Genomic DNA, 23,956 nt, shown 5'->3' with positions numbered 1-23,956 from the left:
AACATGTTTTTCTAAATTAAATTTTTAAGAATTCGCTTTGTTATGATTTTAAGTTATAACGCTGGGTTTTGGATATTAAATAAATAAATAAATATTTGTGTTCAGTTGTGTGTTCGTCAGACTGGAAAGCTTTTAATTTTACATTTTAACTATGTGGACACTGAAAAGTACGGCTTTTTTTTGTTTTGTTGCGAAGGAGCACCGTATCTGTTTCATAACACTATATGTAGCCTACAATTTGACAAATTTGCCGGAATTTAACTTGTCTTTATGAAACAGAGCCAACGGCCGTAGCCGTGTTGCAACACCGGATCCCGTGAGATCTCCGAAGTTAAGCGACATTGGGCGTGGTCAGGAGTTGGATGGGTTGCCACGCGCTGTTGGTGGGGGGTAAGGAAATGGAGGAGCGGAAAGGAACTGGCCACCCTACCGCACGTAAACTCCGGCTCAGGAACACCTCTGCGGAGGTTCGGACCTGCCTTTGGGCAGAATAACCCTTACCTTACCTTATGAAACAGACATTCGTAAAATTGTCGTACAAATCTACAAAATGAAACTTTTGTATGACGATTTTGGAAACTTGTAAGTGTATAAAACACAAAATTGTCAAAATGTAAACCTGTCTTTTTCCTGTCAGCTGTAAAATTGTAAGTTTTATAAAAAAGGGCCCTGGATAACATTAATGGGCGCGTACCGCAGGGAATACTGCAACAAAGACACTTGCACTTTGGATAATCATCAATTAATGATGGGTAGAGCGGTACAAACTGATCGTGACATCTGCACGGCAATATTATGCAGTAAGCATTTACGAGCAGGACATATTAACTGCTGATTTTTTTGCAAATTAATCCGAACTAAGAAGCTCGCACTGAGTGGGACGGCGCGCCCACTGTCGGGTTAATCTTTATTTACGCACGTTTATTATCGTAGAGGCAATCAAAACGCAGTCTTGATAGTTGTTGACATAACTTTGCTTACCTGCCGGGAGAGGCGTAGTTTCAGGAGGAAGAAAGGTCGCCGACAACGTACTGTTTATTTAGTGTTTACTTCCTCAAACAACCTTCAGGTTTATAATGCCATTGCTTCTTTTCTAAGACAGTTTAATTTAGACTTGTACAGTCTTCTTCTTCTTCTTCTTGGTTCGAATGGGCCTGCTTTGGACCACGCTTGTTCAGCTGGGGGCTTTTGATCTTTGCCCAGTCTTCTCGCATTTTCTGCCAGTGTAACTCCTTTCTTTCGGTTACCTTTCTTCTGGTGGTTTTCCTGAAATCCATGGGCTTCTTTCAGGGTAAGCCGCACAGATCGTCTATCTTGAAGATCGGATATTCACAGTTCTTCTATGACCTTCTCAATTTCTGTCAACTAAGTGGTACGAATCGTCTTGTTCTGCCAGAAGATCAGCAGGTGATTAGTCAGTCTTTTGGGAAGCAATCTACCGGGCGAGTTGGTCGTGCGGTTAGGGGCGCGCAGCCGTGAGCTTGCATCCGGGAGATAGTGGGTTCGAACCCCACTGTCGGCAGCCCTGAAGATGGTTTTCCGTGGTTTCCCATTTTCACACCAGGCAAATGCTGAGGCTGTACTTTAATTAAGGCCACGGCCGCTTCCTTCCCATTCCTAGTCCGTTCCTAACCCATCGTTGCCATAAGACCTATCTGTGTCGGTAAAGCAACTAGAAAAAAATGGGAAGCAATCTTATTATATGGACATATGAAGGCTACTCTCCTTTTCCCAGCACAACCAGGAAGCCTCTCTATATGTTCCTAGAGCTCGTCTACGGAATTCTTCATCTTCCTTTACTGCACCTAAGATCTTTCTGAGAATTCTGCTCTCTCTGACTTCCAGTTTCTCCATCAGACAGACCCCTTTGGTTCAATGAAAGACACTCCATGGCATACAGATGTTTTGGTCGTATGCCTGACGTGTTCATTATTGTTAAGTCTCTTTAGTGCGCAATATATACGATTGTCCTTTATATTTGTAAATCAATTTTGTAAGACATGTTTTTTCTATATTTAATATTGTCAGAACGTTGCAAGGACTATTTTTGACAGAAGACCTTAATTTGATGAGTGGATCACGAGTTATTTTTCTAAAGGTAATTTTTGGATGCTTTTCAGTTTTGGCATGTCTGCTATTGTGTAACTGTATATGATTGTGAGTTGGCCGCGTAGCTCATTCGAGATCAAGGCCAAAAAATAAATTATAAAAAAACGTACAGTTTACTCAGAGCGATGAAAAGCTCAGTTTCACAGATAACTTGTCATCAATGTAGGAGCCACTTCATGCTTGTCTTAATATACTGTAGGAACCATTGGTCGGCATTGTGTGGTTAAGAAGTGATGCACGTTTAATTGAACGCTTGTGTTCGGTCTCAAGCGCGTGGGAGTGTGGGATTGATCCCGGCGGAGATGGTTTGAGAATCTCTGCAGGAAGGAATTCCGCCAGGCAGTCATGTCTCCCCCAGCATCAGGTGACGTAATACTAGATCGAACAAAACCCCTATTTGATATCGATACTTAATTTGTGCGAATCTGCCATAAATATTTTTACAATCTGCTTTACGTCGCACTGACACAGGCAGGACTTATGGCGACGATGGGATAGGAGAGGGTTAGAAGTGAGAAGGAAGCGGCCGTGACCTTAATTAAGGTATAGCCCCAGCATTTGCCTGATGTGAAAATAGGAAACCATCTTCAGGGCTGCCGACAGTGGGGTTCGAACCCATTATCTCCCGAATGCAAGCTGTTAACTACGTGACCCAAACCGTACAGCCACTTGCTCAATGGGATCTGCCACCTGGCAGCCTATAACCATAAATGCAATAATACTTTGAAACGATTCATTCAAATGTCCGTCACACCGAAACTTCGAAACCAACCAATACCGACCGAAGCCTTCAAGTATAAAATACCTAAACTGGTCCCATACACCCAAATTTTTGGGCCCTTGTTTTCTTTAATCACTCTGTATAGGGGTGAAATAATTTCGGCAAGATAATTTGAACCACTTCGCCTACATTTGTTTTTCTCTTTCGAAGACTTATAATAAATGTAAGGTTACAAAAATTCGTAGCGTTTTTTTTCTATGCAAATATACCCCACTCTACAGGCTATGCAATGTCTACAACAATGCAGTTCAGAAAAATAGTCTTTCATTATCAGTAAACCCAGTGTGACCTCTAATTCAAGATGTACAGATGTGAGAACACTCCTGAGCTATTGCTCTGATATTGACAGCTATTGGATTTAAGTCATAGTTATCGTTTACTGAGTTGAAGATTCGAACTCTTTTGATGTTAGTTTTGCACCATTGTAATGAACACTTTAAGGTCCAAAGTTCTGCCTAAAAAACTGAAGAGTTGGGAGAAAGTTTACACCATAACATACCTGTAAAAACCACATTAATAAGCAAGGAATAAATCACTTAGTATCCGGGTTACAGATAACAGGTACCTTCACGATCCACTCCTCTGGATTTCCTCTAGACCTGTCTTTACAACAATTCACCATCTCCGTGAAAACTCTCATTTGTAATGCTGATTTGAACCACAAAATGTATTATAAACATTCTACATTAAGCCCTATCCCATAAATGTAATTATGTAAATAATTATAATTATGTGTACTAGAAGAAAATAATAATTTAGGTATGAAATTACGATTTTTATGTTCTGTTTTCCTCTTTCTTGTAAAGATTAAATTAGATTAGATTTGAAATACTGTTCCTTTCTCGTTGTAAATATAATTTTAGAATAGTTCAGATATTAGGTTATTAGACTAGTTTAGATACGAAATTATGTTTTTATCTACTTGTTTCTTGTAATGATTAGATAAGTAATATTGTTTATTTCTCAACGTAAATATAAGATTAGAATAGTTTAGATATTAAGTTATTGAACTGATTGAAACATTTAAAAAAACACGTGTAAAACATTTGCCACTATAATTGGGATTAGAAACCATGTGGTGCGCAGTAAATAAATAAGTAAATCAATTAATTTTATGTTGAGAAAACACAAATATTAAATTTTCCTTCTTTTAAATTGATCAGTTAAATTGTGATTGCACCGTTCTCGCATTTTTTGATTACATGCCGGAGGGAGAAATCAAGCGATTTAAACTTAAAGAATTCGCAAGCCTACGCTGAAGAACAGCCTCGTTGTCCATAGAGATAATTTCAGAAATTATTGGATAGAGGGTGAAAAAATATTAAAGATATGGAGGAAGAGTGAATGTGAAATAACCTTCCAGTCAAGCTTCCGGATAACTATGTTTGTATTATAACCGTATGAGAGCGGGCATTATCATGCTGAGGTCGCATTTGGTGTAGCCTTTCTCTAATTCTGAGTGAAGTAAGGTCTCAAGATGCCTGAGATTTTGGCAGTGAATCTCATTATTGTTGCATTCCTTCAAGTAATTTATAGTAAATGACGCCTTGGTTATCCTACCAGATGCACACGCCGATCTCCTGCAAATGTATACCAGTTTCACACTACATTACCTTCACCATGTGGTTCAACCATTCCTCTCCCTTCTTGTTGTCGATATACAGGTACTGTTTTTCGTCATCAGTAATAATCTGGGACAAAAGTGGTCGATGTTCTTGACAAGCAAACAAAGAAACCCAAATGGTAGCGCACTAATTTTGGTTCTTTTCACTCAAGATTTGCGATTCTTATACAGATAAGCCTTAAACTTTAAGGCCGATGGCCCAGATATTAGGCCTCTTTAAACACTAAGCATCATCATCATCATCATCATCATCATCATCCTTCAACTTCGCACATGGGTAACACATCTTTTACAGTGGTCTATAGATATCGATCTGTCGTACTAATTCATTTTTGATCATTGTTAATTAAAGCGTTTGCTCAGCCTTCATCGCAATTTTATTGTTTTCCTGGATTCCGAGGATTATTATGTCAATGTAAACTTACTTGACACGAGAAATCCAGTAATGTAATACTACAGAATTTATAAGTATAAACCATATTATAAGATTAGATTATTCCACGTTAATTAGTTTGAAATACACACATTTTTATTGGGAATGCTGAGAACGTATCAGGTAAATGTGATTTGAGGTTTTCATGCGTTGTGTGTCTGGCATAATAAAGATGTATTCATAACATTGGTTCGACGTAAATTGATGCGGAAACTGCTGTGATTGGATTTGGATCTGTTGTTCGATATGTTACGTAGCGTCTTCAAAGTCAATGATGGTGCAAAGATTATGTATGAATAGGGAATATTGATGTCTCTTTGTGAAGCCCAGAGCCTTCCAATGTATTGCCCCTCCTACGTTTCAGGTAGTGTAAGTAATGAAGTAGAATGGAATACTAGACGATTCACTAGCGGGCGTTTCTATCATTTTAGAGGCTTCAAACAAGTAATTGAAGTATGTATTGGGTGACAGAATAGCAGACCTTCATGGATCTACAGAGAAACCGACCGAACAACACCCGTCGCGTCGGTCTAACTTTTAGCTATGAGTGTAATTCGGATACGAAGCAGAGTACAGGAAAGATAAGAATGTACTTGCATAATTGTTTAGCTACTAAAGCCTGTACCATGGTCTAGGGTTAATAACCGTGGTTCTTACCCGCAGTCTCCGGGTTCGGGGTTCCATTCCACGTAAGGTTATGGAACAATTGAGAAGCTATCTGGCGGTGAGATAGCGGCCCCAGTGTAATCTGCAAGCCTTCGAGCTGAGCAGCGGTCGCTTTGTAGGCCAAGACGGGAAAGGGCTGTATCATCATAGGGTTTGGAATGGTTTAGTAACTGAAATTTTACTCACACTCATTACAGCCCCACAACAACATTTATTTTTAATAATAATAATAATAATAATGCTATTTGCTTTACGTCCCACTAACTACTTTTACGGTTTTCGGAGACGCCGAGGTGCCGGAATTTAGTCCCACAGGAGTTCTTTTACGTGCCAGTAAATCTACCGACACGAGACTATCGTATTTGAGCACATTCAAATACTACCGGACTGAGCCAGGATCGAAACTGCCAAGTTGGGGTCAGACGGCCAGCGCCTCAACCGTCTGAGCCACTCAGCCCGGCAACATTTAAATTACAGCCCCCCCCCCCCTGTGAATGAATCATCCACTTAAATTACCCCAGTTCTTTTGCTTCTGCTTCCATTTCTCTTGCTACGAAATCGCTCAGTGCAATTTTTCTATTCCTACCCTCAGCAACCTAACCCATTTGTATCATTGATCTCTCCAATCAAACCAGATTATGGATAAATGAAAAGTAATGTTATGGCAGACAGAGTAAACCGAAACTCTCTTGGGCGTCTATGGCTGAGATTTAATGAATTTTGTCGGGTTAACACCAAATGTGTCACCAAATGTGTCACCGACATCATACGGCATGGGAGTGTCGAATGGACTTTTTTCCGTCCTTCAAAAATACGACTAACTCTGTCGGGTTTGAACCCGCTATCTTGGAATCCGGAGGCCGACACTCTACCACTGATCCACTCTGATCATTATTAAAGACGTGTCGGTGGAAAGTTTTTTTGTAATGATGAGGTTGCGAATCTTCGCAACAAAATCATCGCTCGCCTGTGACAATTTTGCCTCGTTATCCTGCCAACTTTGTGGGCTATTGCTCTGTCAACAATGTTATTCCGCTTCTTAAAGCGATATACCCAGGAATCTGAAGCTTTAAAATCGATTGTATTTTGCGGATCCATCGCTATCTTAAGTTTCATGGCTCACAGTCGCAACGTCCGGTCGGGAATAATTGTTCCTTCTGTTTCCTTTTCTATGAATTTTTGCAGGACAGCCTGATTGCTTTTTTGGATCGACGGAGTATTCATTTTTTCTCCAAACTGTACAGAATGTTTTTAATTTTCTTCTACTGGTTCATTACTGACGCATGCGACAGACGCTTTCTCCGAGGTTCGCCTGTCATAGAATCTGTGGCCCAGTACACTAAAGCGCGCTGCTTGTAAGCTGTCCAGTCCCCTTGTGTCATCTTTGCTGGAGCATCATGCTTTCGCCTTTTGAGCGAAGGCACATACTCGGATGCCGATGAACTCGAAGTAGAGGGAAGCGATTGCTGCGACGAGCATTGCTGTTCCATATCGATACCATCTCCGAAGTCCGGCTCCATGGCTAAATGGTTAGCGTGCTGGCCTTTCGTAACAGGGGTTCCGGGTTCGATTCCCGCCAGGGTCGGGAATTTTAACCTTCATTGGTTAATTTCGCTGGCACAGGGGCTGGGTGTATGTGTCGTCTTCATCATCATTTCATCCTCATCACGACGCGCAGGTCGCCTACGGGAGTCAAATAAAAAAGACCTGCATCTGGCGATCCGAACTTGTCCTCGAACACTCCCGGCACTAAAAGCCATTTCATGTATCATCTCCGAAGTTCATTTCCTCATCCCAGTCCTCTCCATCGCCTCCAGCAAATCCTAATGTCCGGATCTCTTCCACAATTTCCATATCATTTTCCAGGAGAATAATTGTGTGTTTTGTCATCTCCAATTCCTGGCTGTTCGGAGACCGATTGATTGTTCCGAATCAGGAGAACAAGGCGACCACAATGACTTTAGGATCCATCTGCACTGTAGAAAGAAGACATACATACATACATACATACATACTTTTCAGCAACATCCCAACATCACCCACAACGTATCATTTAAGTGTGCATAGGACATATTTCCGTAATGATTGATAAATGATGGGCGTGTTTTTGTAAAATGTGGCCTTTCGGAATTCTTTTTCCCCGCCTCACTGTTTATTTGATGAATCGCACATTGATTGTCACCCGTAATAGATTTCATTTGCAGTCAACAACAAGTCACATTTTTAACATCCCAATGTACGTATATTGTTTCTTTTCACCGAGTTGTTTCTTCCTTTATATTGAGATCTCCACCTCCTTACCATATTATTAGTTCATTTAAATACAGTACAAGAAACGAGCATTTTAGTAACTTCTGCTGTCATGTTTCCAACACTTTACTGTTACTTTCCGAATCCTACAGCTCTTAAACGCTTGTCCCTCTGCCCCTAACATTTCATGCTTTTTTCTACTTGTGACATAAGCTTCTAGAAAATATATGAGTTTCCGGCAAATCGGTATCACAGGAGAGAAGGTTTACTTGTGAGCTCTTGTGATCATTTATGATTGGTTTTGTGATGTATTTTATATATTAGGCCAGGGCCTCTCAGGGTGCATGCACTGTGCACGGTGCAAAAGACGACTTCGCTTGGTTGACCAGAGTGCAGAACCCCACTCCTCGATTTGGAGTAATAGCGCTGTGTCTCTCTTTCCCCACGCCTGTCCCGCTCGCTCCCCTTGTCTCCCTCTTCCTCACTTGCTCCGTAGCGCTCCATATCCGAGCCGAGCTTAGCCGAGTAGCCCAGAGACGAAGCGTTCGTCCGAGCCGAGCCGAGTGGGGCTGATGCACAGTGCACGGAGCTCTTGCGCCTCGATTTTCACGCATGAGATATTGGGCGTTTGAGAGGCCCTGTTTGTTTTCGTAAGGGATATTCACATGGCTGTTGGAATATCTATTGTGATCTGTATGATATTTTCTTAACAGACTATATTTGTCTGTTTTAGCTGCCAGACGGGGTGGAACTGACCTTGGGCGAGCTCCAGCAGATGGCTTGCCGCCAACAGCAGCAGATAGACTCGCAGCAGCAGCTGCTTGTGGCTAAAGAACAGCGACTACGGTTTCTCAAGCAACAAGAAGCACGACACCATCAAGTGGCAGCCGAGAACGAACGTCTGCGCAGACTCAGGGACCGCGTCGAGGCGCAGGAGCTCAAACTGCGCAAACTCCGTGCGCTGCGCGGCCAGGTCGACCAGAACAAGCTTAACAATGCCTCGCTCAGTAAGTACAACAATTTACAAAAATATTAGTCTTGATATTGTTAATGACAACTGTGAAGAATGTATGTGATTTGTACTGTCAACACCAGGTGATATCAGAATATATGTCAATGTTATGTAACTAACTGCATTCATCGTAAGGGATATGATCTAGTGTTCCATCCTCCGAAGCAATGGAAACAAGGGCATTTATACCTACCGTAGAAACCAACACTGAAATATTTACAATGTGCATAAAAGTTCATGAAACTCGACAGGCCGTGCCCGATGTTAATCTTCCATGATAATGCCCGCCCGCTTACGGTAACGATTCCACAGGGCACCACATAAAAATTCAAGTGGGACGCGCTGGACCATTACAGAAGGTTTATCACGTATCGCTTAGAGCTGTGTACTCTCGAATAGCGACTGGGTGTATCGGGACCGGAACCACCCCTGTCACTCAAAACCGCAGCCGCAGGAGACTACCACTTAAACAGCTTCCGTTCAAAGTATGTTTAGTAACACCCTACAAAGCATCTCGGCAGGAACTTACATTATTAGCGGGAGAAAGAAGAGAGTTTAAAAATATACATATATTACTGTATGCATGTATGTACGTATCTCAGGCGCACAACTACTATTTCAGTTTTTGTATGGTCAAAGGAGCACCACGCCTGAGACTAGTATGGACTGTTCCTATTTTTATATCCCATGACTATCCTTTAGCCGGTCAAGATTGAGCTCAAGGGACAGCAAAGGGAGAGATTACTTCAAAGAAGTTCGTCTTTCTTACGCCTCCAGAGTAATGCACTCCGATCTGTCTAGCATGAGGGGCTTCCCCGGGCACCGCATGCCCCGTCCGCTCTATAATGCTCATAAATATCAAAGCACAAAGATAAAGAACTCCCCCCACCCCCCCTCCCCGCACTTCTCCTTTTCCACTCCCTTTCTTTCTGCTCCGTTACGCACCACGACGGTTTAATTGCGTGAAATATTAACGTTGATACTACAATGGTGGCAGAAATGAAAAAATATATACATCAGCAAGACGCTTCTTGGCCAAGGAGGAAGGATAAATGGAGTTCAATGTTGCCAACACTTAGCCATTAAGAGAAAATAAAAGAAAGAGAACCAAGAAGGCAGAGTCTTGCTTAATGTAATGTTGGAAAGGGCTTCCAACACTGGTGGCTGGTGGTATCTGAAGCTGGGTGTTGTACATTGTCATATTTATATGAATTAGCGACCTATGACCTAGATGTTAGACGCCTTTAAACAGCAAGAATTACCATCATTTTTATATGAGAAGCTTAGAGAAATGACAAGAATGAAGTGCAATCCTATTAAACTGAAATATATCCGGCAATTAAAATCCAGGCAATAAGAGGCTAATTATGTAGTATAACTACACTTACTCAGTCTTTGCTGAGCTGAGCTCTTGAGCAGACGTGTGTGGTAACGATCCGGAAGTGCAGGGAAAGCAGTATGGGTGTAACAGTGCAGCAGTATAGGAGTGAAGAATGAAATGGCGTATGCGTTTTAGTGCAGGGGGTGCCCGAGGACAAGTTCGGCTCGCCAGATGCAGGTCTTTCGATTGGACGTCCGTAGGCGACCTGCGTGTCGTGATGAGGATGACACATACCCCCAGTCCCCGTACCAGCGAAATTAACCAATTATGGTTAAAATTCCCGATCCTGCCAGGAATCGAACCCGGGACCCCTGTGACTAAAGGCCAGCACGCTAACCCTTTAGCCATTGACCCGACAGTGTAGGAGTGCGATAGGGCGATGGCACAGCCGGTTCAAGTTGATCAAGACGAAGTGTAAAATAGTAGTTAATAAAAATAGAACTGGCAGAAATGTTGATGGTGGCAGATATAGTGGCTGCGCTATTAGTCATTGGAGGCATCGATATGAACCCAAGCCCATCGTCATGGGAGACATGTAGAAAATGAAGGAAGTTGTGCGCGAAGCTTCTCAGGCTGACCAGGCCAAAGAAATGTTCGAGGTGCAGTAACAACAAATTAAAGATATGAAGGACAGCTTAACCAAAGATCTAACAGAAATAAAGGAGAAGATAAGAGAAGACAAAAAAGAAAGAGCGATACTAAATCAGAGGATAAAGGCGCTAGAAGAACAAGTTCAGGTACTTCAATGGCGGGATAGCAGAAGAACGGAGGAGAAGAGAAGAAACATCATTATTTTTATTTACTGCCTGGTGGAAACTGATGGAATTGATTCAGCCTAACAAATAATTTAATAATTTAGTGTGGCTATTTCTAGCCGATGCAGCCCTTGTAAGGCAGACCCTCCGATGAGGGTGGGCGGCATCTGCCATGTGAAAGGGATGTTGGGAACAGCACAAACACCCAGTCCCCGAGTCATGGGAATTAACCATTTAATGTTAGAATCTCCGACCCGGCCGGGAATCGAACCCGGGATCCTCTGGACCAAAGGCCAGCACGCTAACCCTTTAGCCATGGAGCCTGACAATTCAGTCTTAAAGCTAATGAGAGAGAAGTTAGGCATTGACTGTACTGAAAGGAATGTATATGCTCTCTAACAGGATGGGAAAGATTGTTGGAATTAAGTTCGTTTCTTCACTAATGGCAACTACAGTTATTCTTACCTCACTTGAATTGAAAAATTACCCTCCTGTTTCGAATTGAATTGATGCAGAAACTTGGTTATATTGCGGGTGGTCTGGTATGGAGTACCCTATTGGCGTGGAGAAGAAATTACCGTTGCGAGAGGAGAGAAAGTATTAAGTCATCTCCGCAGAGTGGTGCAATCTACAGGGGACATTTGCAATTGTTTCTCGATAGGGGGTTTGCTGGTCTCGTGCAACACCCAAGGACCGATACTGGGGAGCGTGCTAACTGATGCTACGTACAGGCTTAAGGCTCGTCCCTGCTGAAACTACATAGCGTCGCGCTGTCCGCTTGGGAGTTGCCATAGAGAAGCAAACCCCCTGAGTTTAATTCGAAACCGGCAGAGTTTACTGGTTCATTACGGAGCATTAGTAGATCGAACGACCGAAGATGGTTGATTTTAACAGATGAACGTGGACGTACTTTCCTCTACAACGGGTTCATGGAAAGAAAAAGTTTGAAGACACTTTGAGTGTTTGGATAGAACGAGTATATCGCCTAGAGTATTTAACATAGGATTATGTTTAATGTCTCAATTGACAGATAAAAGAGGCGGCTACCAGTTGAAAATAGGAAATTGCAAAGATGAAACGTATTTTTCATAAAATAGCGCTTCAAAGTAAGTCAAAATTTGTGCTAAATATGTGACGTCACACGCATACTCTGTTACAAGATGGCGTTGCGTTGTCTCGCGCTCATTCGGAAGTTAACTGAAGCAGCGAAAACAATTTAGTAAGTAAATCAACGAAACCCTCAAAACTCTGCAGCCGTTACAATTGTGACAGCCTACCGCCAGTTTTTAAGAATGTGTATACGTTAGGGTTATTAAACTTAAAAAATCGAAGAAAAGACGACAAATGAAATGTAAATATTATTGGGAGTTGTGCAACACTGCAAAAATCGCATGCACCGCCCTTGGCTTCTAAGTGAGGGATTACAAGTAGTGCTCTCGTATTTCTATATTGTGCGTTTGCTATACAAGAATAACATCATTCAAGTATATGTATAGTACAGTGAAACTTTCCAGTAACAGGTAGACCTAGGGAAAAAGTAAATGTCTGTTATTAAGAAATGTACGCTGTTCAGGAAAATCTCCTCTCACTCCTACATTATTTTCGTCAAGTGAACACGATTCACCGCAAACGTTTCGAAAAGACATTTGTTCCTATTCCTGAACTTATGAACTCCGCCCACGGATGTTTTATACTGATGATGTAGTACCTGACGCGTAAGGCTCTACACTAGAAAGACAAATATCATCACCTGTTGCCTTTTTTCTTAATGGCTCATCACTGCTGCCAACTTCGCAAGTTACACATTGAATTCACGAGATATAATCACCAACAAAACAACCTCAATGTAACAGTAATGGAGGTTCCCTTACCCAAGTAAATGATCCATCATTATATTCATAATTAAGATGGTTTACTAGCTCAGTGAGCAATTAAGGAAATAAACACGCTGACGTCGTAGCGTACGTGACAAACATCTCTCAAGATAACCACAAAGAATACTGTCTAGTATATACAATTTAAAGAAGAAATCATTCGGTAGTAACAAGAAACAATGCTCGCTATTTCGAAGTAATGTCCAGTATTAAGTTTTACGCTCGTCACAGTTTGTACTCGCGAGCACACAGTCCTGTGGCTCGTCAAAATCCTGCTCTCCAACACGGCCTCTCGCATTGCAGTCTCGTTCACAGGGCAGCTCACTACATCGCCTGCTGCACTCCCCATGATGATGACAGTCTTACTCACTACCTACTCACTCGCGTCACAATTCCGGACCGTCTCGTTACTCACCCGCGGCTGACTTAAGACTGACTCCAAACTAACTTGCGTTGGACGTCTCTGCTCTTTATACAGGTCAGCAGGAGACTCCTGCAATTTCCACTTCCAGATCATTCTAGGCACCACACCGTTGTTAATTAGATTCAGCTTCTTCTAAGTAGATTTCTAATCGCGAGCCTCAACAATTCATCGGTGGTATTGTTTGCTCGCTGCTGGCCCCACGGCGTAGCTTTTCCGCCTACACCCCTGTGCTCTCAGCCTTGTTTGTCACAATATCTTCTACCTCAGTTACCAAACTCAAGAGCGCAGACAGCAGCAAAACTGAAGAAGCCTGACTTGGGCTCAGGAGGTCGGCGGTTCTACAGTCTATGGTGGCGTGTAGCTGTTAGCTTGCATTCGAGAAATAGGTGATTTGAACTCTACTGTCGGATATCATCTCGATAAGACCTCTCTTAAGTCGTCTTCGACGTAAAAGAAGCAACAAAAAGGAAAACAAAACTCTGTATAGTCTGACGACTGTCGAAATTCAACTTTTATCTCGTCTAACAACACAAACAGTATTGTACGTTCATTTGAAGAGAATTTGAAATAATATGTACTTTGAGAAACGACATTAAGTACGTGAATTCCAGTTCTGTAATATCTAGACTCCGGTTAGAATGCAAACTAATTTGGTTATTAGGAAATGTTGACTAACCCGCTCTTTCATAATGTAGCAAGAGTAACATAAATTCTAGGGGTTATGATAGACCGTAACCCTAATATTATCCAAACTTCTTAGCATAACCGTTGTGCAGTGTATACTTGTTACTCACTTCAGTAAGTTTGCATTCTAACTTAGTACTGCCTAAAAATCCGGACTCTAGTAATATCGAAAGTAAATGTTCCAAGCCTTTGGGTAGTCTGCCTGGTCCAGTCCGTGGCGGCGCAACCTCTGACCTTCTGGGCAGACACTTAGCTAGCACTTAGCACAGTCTTATCCCCAGCTGTGATAATCCTCCATTAAGGGGCGCCCATTATCATGTTGTGTTGTGACCGCGGGGGTAAACGGCTTGCAGGTGAACTCCCGCTAATGGTACCCACGACAAGCAGGTAACATTTCTGTCTTCCCAGCAATTCACAGGAGTAAATAAACTACACTTTTATCTCTCGCTTTCCTTATTTATGTTACACCACACGTGCTCCTAAAAATGTAGTTTGAAATCCCCTAATCTTTCACTGCGTGTTAGGTGAAAGTGAACTCTTCCCTGTCATGCTGGTGCTGGTGATAGTCGTTTTAAGGAGACAATGCAAAGATGAACAAAGGTTACTCACGAGGAGTGCTGGATAAGAACTACATATTAATCGAGAGGATCCTTGCCTTTGATGACGATATTCTTCTTCTTTTTCTGGCGCTTTTCCCACATCTGTGGGGTCTCGCGTGCGAACCGTATCGCACATGTGGATTTGGCCCTGTTTACGGCCGGATGCCCTTTCTGACGCCAACCCTATATGGAGGGATGTAATCACTATTGCGTGTTTCTGTGGTGGTTGGTAGTGTAGTGTGTTGTCTGAATATGAAGAGGAAAGTGTTGGGACAAACACAAACACCCAGTCCCCGGGCCAGAATAATTAATCAGAGGCGACTAAAATCCCCGACGCAGTCGGGAATCGAACCCGGGACTCTCTGAACCGAACCATTCAGCCAATGAGTCGGACCCTTGCCTATGATGACGATATCAAGTCATACAAAACTACAAGTAAGTAAGTAAGTAATGTTTTATTTTACCTGGTAAGATTAAGGCCCTTAGGCTTTCTCTTCCATCTAACCAGGCACACAAATACGTATTACATTGTATTACGTTACAATAATAAAATAAAATAAAATTAATAATATAAATAACGATGGCAGAAGTAATGAGGACAAACAAGGCAGACTAGCACAAGCAAGAAAGGTCTTTCCTAAGAAAAGAAATTCGCTGACTTCGAACACTGATGCGGGAATTAGAAAGATGTTTTTAAAGACTTTCGTCTGGATGGTGGTATTGTGTGGAAGTGAAACACGGCTCAGAAAGAAAGAGAATATAGCTTTTGGTGTTACAGAAGAATGCTGAAGATGAGATGGATAGATCGAATTACGAATGAAGAGATACTGAATCGAAATGGTGAGGGGAGATCGATTTGGTTAAATTTAAGAGAAAAAGAGAGAGGATGATAGGACACTTCATAAGACTCAGGACTTGTTCAGCTGGTTTTTGAAGGAAATGTAGACGGTAGAAAGGACAGAATAGGGTGGCATGGAGAGCTGAATCAAACCAGTCTACGGGCACATGAATCAAACAACGACGTAAATTATGAGAACCGATAAAATAAATTAAATAGAGGAAAATTCTTCAAACTAATATCCTATTATGTGGAAAATAGGTAGTCCATAAAATTTAATCACATTTAGAAAAAAAAGTTGCTTGATTGCTTGTTTTGAGATTCGCAGGAATGGTTATTTTTATTCAGTTGGTTTTACGTCGCAGTGACACAGATAGGTTTTATGGTGACGATGTGATAGGAAAGGGCTAGGAGTGCGAAGGTTGCGGCTATGGCCTCAAGGTACAGCCCCAGCATTTGCGTGGTGTGAAAATGGGAAACCACGGAAACATCTTCAGGCATGCCGATAGTGGGTTTCGAACCCATTATCTCCCGAATGCAAGTTCACGGCTCTGCACCCCTAACCGCACGGCCAATTTGCTCGATATTATTATTATGTTTAATGCGAAAGGGATACGCACAAAGTCCTCAATACTTTCCGCAGTAGTGACCGTATGAAATGTTTCTGCACCACTGATCTATGCTGTGCTCAACAACCAGTCGATGTTCCTTCCTTTACTGTTTGTTTAATCGAGTTACGAGTGCTTAAATACGCTACAGACTCGGCGAATCCAACACTTCAAATTCGTTTAAAAAATGGCAAATTTGGTGTTAATTTATGGACTTCGTTTACATACGTACAAGAGGAAAATAGATTAAACAAAGTGGAATGTTGTGTCATGAATGCTCTACTTTAAACGCAGTAGGCCATGACTGCGATCCTCACACAAACAGGACACAACTTTACCAACTTCGCCCGTCCGCGCCGTCCGTTCGTTCGTTTCAACCCTCTGCACCTCCTCTATGTGATGTCATTTCCATATGCCGCACACTCCATAGTTTATTGTGCAGTTGACGTGTATGCGAATGCTCGCTCCATTTCGAATGCAGACTCCGTTAAAAGGATTTCAAAGGCATCTGCATCGATTACCTGAACCGGCAGGTCGAACCTAATATTCAGTGCGATATTGTTCACGTCATGAGTAGTTCATACGCTGGATTGATGCAATTCTCCGGTGGACCGTATCGCGCTTCTATCTTCCGGCTTCACACAGTGGCGGTTCTGGATGGGCCCAAACTTATTTTCCTAAAAATTCAAAACCAGCATAATATTAAAAATATCATCAATGCATTTTAATATAATAACTCAAATTGTTATCAGATAACGCATTATGTATCTTTTCGAAAATAAATTCAGTATGATTATGCCATGTACTAAATATATAAAAAGATTCTAAAATATCTTTACTCGCCAGCCCTTCGTAGGCCCTTTCGGTATTTCCTAGAAGGGATGAGTAGGCCAGAATGTTTCATCTCTGTCCGAGCCCCGAAGATTCTGGTACACCATCACTAGGATATAAAAAGGGAGGCTAGCCGCGAAGAGTCAATCAGTAGTCGGAGTACTGGGAGTGGGACGGCAGTAGTGCTCCCTGTCGTCGGTACCAGGTGTGGAGTACTGTGTGTGTGTACTGCCTTGGAGTATTGTTTGTGTACAACCGTGAAATGTATACCGATGTGGAGTACTGCCTTGGAGTACTGTGTGTGTACTGCCTTGGAGTACTGTTTGTATACAACCGTGAAATGTATACCGATGTGGAGTACTACCTTGGAGTACTGTGTGTGTACTGCCTTGGAGTACTGTTTGTATACAACCGTGACATGTATACCGATGTGGAGTACTGCCTTGGAGTACTGTGTGTGTACTACTGTGGAATGTAGACAGATGTGGAGTACTGTATGTGTACTGCCTTGGAGTATTGTGTGTGTACTACTGTGGAATGTAGACAGATGTGGAGTACTGTATGTGTACTGCCTTGGTGTACTGTGTCTGTGTACTACTGTGGAATGTAGACAGATGTGGAGTACTGTATGTGTACTGCCTTGGAGTACTGTGTGTGTACTACTGTGGAATGTAGACAGATGTGGAGTACTGTATGTGTACTGCCTTGGTGTACTGTGTCTGTGTACTACTGTGAAATGTAGACAGATGTGGAGTACTGTATGTGTACTGCCTTGGAGTATTGTGTGTGTACTACTGTGGAATGTAGACAGATGTGGAGTACTGTATGTGTACTGCTTTGGAGTATTGTGTGTGTACTACTGCGGAATGTAGACAGATGTGGAGTACTGTATGTGTACTGCCTTGGAGTATTGTGTGTGTACTACTGTGGAATGTAGACAGATGTGGAGTACTGTGTGTATACTGCCTTGGAGTACTGAGTGGAGTACTGTTTGTGTACTAACGTGATATCAGTGTGCGGAACCGTTAGAGTGAGTAGAGTTGGAGCATTGTTAATTAACTGTCCTTGTTGTGGGAGATATTGTAGTGCTAGTTCAACTGTTTGCTTGTTGCAGTTATGTGACCGCTGTTTTCAGTTGTCAGTGTTGAACGGTCCGGCTCCATGGCTAAATGGTTAGCGTGCTCGCCTTTGGCCACAGGGGAACCGGGTTCGATTCCCGGCAGGGTCGGGAATTTTAACCATCAGTGGTAAAATTCTCTGACACGGGGGTTGGGTGTGTGTGTTGTCTTCATCATCATTGCATCCTCATCACGACGCGCAGGTAGCCTACGGGTGTCAAATCAAAACACCTGCACCTGGCGAGCCGAACATGTCTTCGGACACTCCCTGCACTAAAAGCCATACGCCATATCATAGTGCTGAGTAGTTCACTATGTGGAGCGACCACACGAACTGACTGTGCGAGTGACCGGATTCGTGTTGAGTCGAAGTAGGGAACAGTCGTTACGTGTTGTGGTGGTCAGCAACGCTGTGTTCGAGCCTGCCGGCGTTAGCTGTTGTGTATGAAGTGACTGAGCATGCGAGGCCTGTCATTAAGGATTATAGCCCGTTCCAGGTAAAGACTGCCTATCAAACGACAGCTGCTCAGCCCGAAGGCCTGCAGATTATGAGATAAGACGTAGTCAGCGCGACGAAACTTCTCGGTCGATATTCTTGGCTCTCTCATCGTCAGGTAGCTCCTCAATTTGTAAGCACGTCGCGTGGGTGGACCTCAAATCTGCCCCGAGATGCAGGTAAACATTTCTGACCTGGCCGGGAATCAAACCCTAAGCCTCCAGGTAAGAGGCAGGCACTCTACCCCTAGACCGCGCGCCGGGCCACTCCGTTAGGTATTAACCAAAAAACAGCGACGGAGTCAAGATAAATATTCATGTCATCTAAACCCTGTTGAGAAAACTTATCCTCCGACGTTCTAAGAAGTAAAGACGCATAAAGACCAATGACGCAGCTCTGAGAATCGTGGGAATGAATATCGTTAAACAGGAATCTCTGACTGTTTTATTTCTCCTCACTATGAGGCGAGAGTCAAGCTTTTAGCGTGCCAGAATCTTAATTACAGAACACTCACGAGGCAAGAAACGACATTCTGTAAATTATCTTCTCCGTGCTCCACATTCCTGTTGGAAAGGGAACGAACGGTAGGCTCCACTTGCGAACATTGCACGATAATTCCAGTTGGTATTATCTTACCTTCATGATTCCACCTCGATGAGCCTTTTGGTTACTGCTCGCAAAGCCCAGTAAGAGCCTGGTTGTGCGCGGTTACTGTTTTGAAAGGAATTACATCTGAGCAACCACCCTCTCTTATCACTAATGAGAGGGAAAAAGATAGGAAAGAAGAATGAAGGGATAAGTGGATTCAAATCCTACTGTCGACAGCCCTCTAGCTGGTTTTCGGTGGTTTCCCATTTTCACAGCAGGAAAATGCCGGGGCTGTACCTTAATTAAAGCTACATCGCTTACTTCCCACTCCTAGTCCTTTCCTGTTGCATCGTCGCCAAAAGACTTATCTTTGTCGGTGCGACGTAAAGCACATTGCTGGATAAGAACCTCCGTGGCAACGCGTTGGCCTCTCACCGCTGGATACCGTGGTTCAAATCTCGGTCACTCCATGTGAGATTTGTCCTGGACAAAGCGGAGGTGGAACAGGTTTTTCTCCGGGTACTCCGGCCTTCCCTGTCATCATTCATTCCAGCAACTCTCTCCATTATCATTTCATGCCATTTCTTGATGGATACAGTACTTTTGTATCCATCTCTTGGCACAGGCCAGAGTAAAGTGTAGCTTCCACCGAAGTCCCAGTCTCATCCATGGGTGTGACAATATGGAAGCTGCTGGGGTATGGGTGGTGCTGAGTAATGACATTGAGCACGACCAGTGCATCTGAGTGTTATGAAAGGTGTTGCTCATAGGGTCAGTCGTGCTGCAACAGCACTTTCTGACCCAGTGAGGAAAGCAATGGCAAACTACCTCACTCCTTGTCTTGCCTAGTACGCCTCATTTCGGTGCTGCCATTGGGTTTTGCGGTTTCCTTAAAACCGCATAACCTTTGGTGGTGTAATTTGAGGATCCAACCAGCCTCTGGGCTGATGACCTAACAGACACAGACAGCATCTATCAGTCATTAATAATCACTTTGGGAGTGGCGACCCCATCGTACTAATAGCCTATATATGTTTCATTCATTCCATCCCTGACCCGGTCAAAGACTGGAAAACAGGTTATAGGTTTTCATTTTCACAAGGCTGGATAAAGTAGACGGTTGAAAGTGAAGGAAATGTCAGAAAAAAGTCAGGAAAGCTGGACTCAGATGGAAAGGACACGTCAACAAGAGACCAGAAATGTGTAGGAAGGAGGATGCTGGAAATGTGGCATGCCGGTAAAATAATAGGCGGCGTCCCAGAAGACGATGGATGGACATAATTGAAGACAGTATGAACTTACGCGTGCTTATGGGCGTTCTAATACGCCATGCCCCTAATGTTTATGCAAATCTTATTGCATAACCGTGTGCAGGAAAGAGTAGGCCCTTATGGAAGAAGAAAATACTCATCAGCGACCTCGCCTAGTGAGACTTTTTATACTAAAGAAGTACAAATACAGTAGTTTGTAGTTTATAATACAGACTGTTACGAAAACAATTACTTCCTTTAATAATTAAAACTGAGCTAAAATCTGCAACGATATTTGTAACGCTTTATATCGGGTTATTGTAAATCCTACACATATGTGTTTGAAATCATTATTTTCCAAATGTTACCAAGATGGATGTTATGAAAAATCCACAGCCTGCTTTCAATCATTTGATCGGGTCAGGAATGTAATGAATGAAGCCCCCATCTAGCGGCGAGGATAGGAATTGTGCCGGCTGCCGAAGCCTGTCGCACTCCTCTGGGTCAATGATTAATGGCTGACAGATGAAATGAAATAATATTTAAGAGTGTATTTAAGAGTGTTGCTGGAATGAAAGATGACAGGGAAAACCGGAGTACCCGGAGAAAAACCTGTCCCGCCTCCGCTGTGTCAAGCGCAAATCTCACATCGAGTGACCGAGATTTGAACCATGGAATCCAGCGGTGAAGGGCCGGCGCGCTGCCGCCTGAATGACGGAGGCTCTGCTGTAGTTATAGTGCTTACCTTAAATTTTACAATTTTAAATGTCATAATGTAACATATTTGAAATTCAAAAATGCAAATTAAGTTACTTAATATTACTTTGACCCGTACATATTTCCTACAATAAACGACTTCAGCTGTTTTTTTCAGGCTGGTTCTTGAATTTGGATTTTTAGAACATTAAGACGTTCGTTAAAAAACGTTGCCACTAATACGTACAATGTTCACTCTCCACATTTATTCAGAGATATTGTCCTTATTTGTTCCTTTATAACTATGTTGATAAGATTGTTTCTCCTAGGTGGTGTTCGGCTCCATGGCTAAATGGTTAGCGTGCAGGCCTTTGGCCATAGGAGTCCCGGGTTCGATTCCCGGTGGGGTCGGGAATTTTAACCATAATTGGTTAATTTCGCTGACACAGGGGCTGGGTGTATGTGTCGTCTTCATCATCATTTCATCCTCATCACGACGCGCAGGTCGCCTACGGGAGTCCATTCAAAAGACCTGCATCTGGCGAGCCGAACATGTCCTCGGACACTCCCGGCACTAACAGCCATACGCCATTTCATTTTCCTAGGTGGTCTGAATATGAACGAATTTAGACCTCTAGTTTCGCAGCATTTCAAGCCACAATATTAACAAAATGAACAACATTGTGTGACTTCTACTGTAATTGTAAAACTTGAACATTGATGAAAAAGCTAGTAGGGGTTTATTTGCGAGAGTGTTGATCCAGCCATGATGATGGTCTGTCTGGTGGTACTTGTACGAAGGGTTGGTGCAGTTAGCACAGTAATAGAGATTCAGTGTGACCGCTAATATCCGCCCAGGAAATAGACCTAAATATTGCTTGCTTCCTCCCCATGATTAATATTCATCTCGCCGACCAGTTCATTACTTTTCCACGAGATGTGATGCGCCGTTCTAAATGATAATTCCCAAGGTCTGTAGACGAGTGCCTCTGGAGAAAGACTCCTCTAGACAGCTCAGGCATTAACCTGAACATATGCAAGGATGGCGATTGACTGGTACAGTAGTACAGTTCCAGCATGAAATCATGGCGCATTAGGTTTTGCGCCTGAATGCGAGAAATTCCTTTCAATAGACTTTCTGCCTAGTTAGAGAATGCGGCTTTTCAGCATCCCATTAGGATGATTGTGGTTGAATAAATGATGAAAACATTCTTATTTAATGTCGCTCTAACATATCGATGGTTTTCGGCACCGGAGGGATGGTAAAGGGCTAGAATTCGGAAGGTAGCGGCCGTAACCTTAATAAAGGTACATCCACTTGCATGGTGTGAAAATAGGAAACCACTGAAAACAATCTTCATTGCTGGGATTCGAACCCACTGTACCCCGAATGCAAGATCACAGCTGCGTGATCCAACAGCACTGCCAACTCGCTCAGTGATAAATTCATTATTATTATTATTATTATTATTTTCAGTTTTCGTTTCGGCCGTCTATGGACCACGTTTAGCCTTATCTGCCTTCACTCTGTCAGGTAACGACCTTATCTGTTTTCCAGCGGGGTTCCAGTTCCAGCAGCCCACCAGAATGACCACGGTCATACCTCCTCCTACTTAATTCTTCTGCTCTTCTGTATAGGACCTCCCTTTTCTCACAAGAGTTTACCCAGTTTTCTGGAAACCAGGGAACTTTTTGACGATTTGCCTAAATTCATTTCTGTCCACGATATAATCTTCTGGAACTTGCATCATCGTCCATTGTAACCTCACTCTCGAGACCATTTAAGCTCTGTCTTCCTCTACCTGAAGAATTCAAAGATTCTCTTCGTCAGTCTATTACTGTCCATCCTCAAGAAGTTAGTGTCCATAGAACTCACCAGTTCAACCATTCCTTCTGTTCTTTTATACAATTCTTTGTTAGATTTGAGTCTCCTCTCCCTATTTTCTACATTTGGGGCCAGAATTTTTCTTAGCATTTTTCTTTCTCTTTTTCGGATGTCTTCAAGCCCACCTTTTCCAATCATATCAAATGTTTTCGCTGCATACAGTCGCTCAGGTTGAACAACAAACAGTGTCTAGATGTTTCGTTTCAGCCACGTAAGTTAGAACATTTTTATTATAGGTATTCCTCGTGAGCGGAAATGCGATTCCTTAATGGCATTGTTTGCCGAACCATTTTCTTGTAATGTTTCCCCCAAATACTTAAACTCTCCTTATTCCTTCGTCTTTTTACTTCAACAACTGAAGGGCCTCTTTAAGGGGAGTCGGAAAGCCCTATCCTGGTAGTGTTAATTTGACAGAAAAGTTGCCCTGTTATCTCAGGAAGTATTAAGTTTAGAGCTTTTATATTTTTACTACTTGTATTTACACCCTTTTGATAAGTACTGAACCAGGATGGAATTGTTGGAGCAAACGATTGTAAAGTTATGAATTTGTTTAATAAGTTCCAAAATTTTAACAAAAAATGTCATTAAAAATGAATGTAAATCAGAAACTATATATGTGAAGTGCTTTTATCTGGTTCAGTAGCTGTATCATGGCACAAGGTGACTGTCTGAAAACAATTAACTGCCTATTCATTGTAGTTTCTGAGATAATGGGTCAAACGTGTGGAAAAAAAGTCATTTTCAGAATATGATTTCAAAGCAAAACAGAATGTTCACTCACACATTTACCTACAACAGTGCCTAAAATCAAACTATATTTAATCGAAACTATTGACATGTTTGTTATGACAGTGCCGGAAACCTCTGCGCATAACATTCAGGAATAGAACAGTGAAAACCACAGCCCTCTAGATTAAATGGTACCACATATTTATATTTTCAAAAAGAAACATATCTAACTTGCCCAATTTAACATTTGGGCATTGATTTTTAAAATATTTCTTTAAAATGCTTACATGAGTCGTATTAAAATAAATGATACACCATTTTAACC

The 23,956-nt window shown here is 42.4% G+C and overlaps 2 protein-coding genes across 2 annotated transcripts in view; one reads left to right on the top strand and one right to left on the bottom strand.

Annotated features, from left to right (window-relative positions):
• LOC136883527 (uncharacterized) overlaps positions 1-23,956 on the bottom strand; it is a 483,493-nt gene that overhangs the window by 93,451 nt on the left and 366,086 nt on the right. The window lies entirely within an intron of this gene.
• Positions 1-23,956, top strand: part of ASPP (Ankyrin-repeat, SH3-domain, and Proline-rich-region containing Protein) — a 165,261-nt gene that overhangs the window by 34,122 nt on the left and 107,183 nt on the right. Inside the window, exon 2 of the mRNA XM_068229597.1 lies at positions 8,597-8,870. Coding sequence (XP_068085698.1) covers positions 8,597-8,870 — 274 coding nt within the window. The remainder of the gene's footprint in view (positions 1-8,596; positions 8,871-23,956) is intronic.

The sequence above is a fragment of the Anabrus simplex genome, chromosome 11, assembly GCF_040414725.1.
Source record: "Anabrus simplex isolate iqAnaSimp1 chromosome 11, ASM4041472v1, whole genome shotgun sequence".
NCBI lineage: Eukaryota > Metazoa > Arthropoda > Insecta > Orthoptera > Tettigoniidae > Anabrus > Anabrus simplex.
Note: the sequence above shows the minus strand (reverse complement) of the source record. Positions and strands in the feature narration are given on the sequence as shown.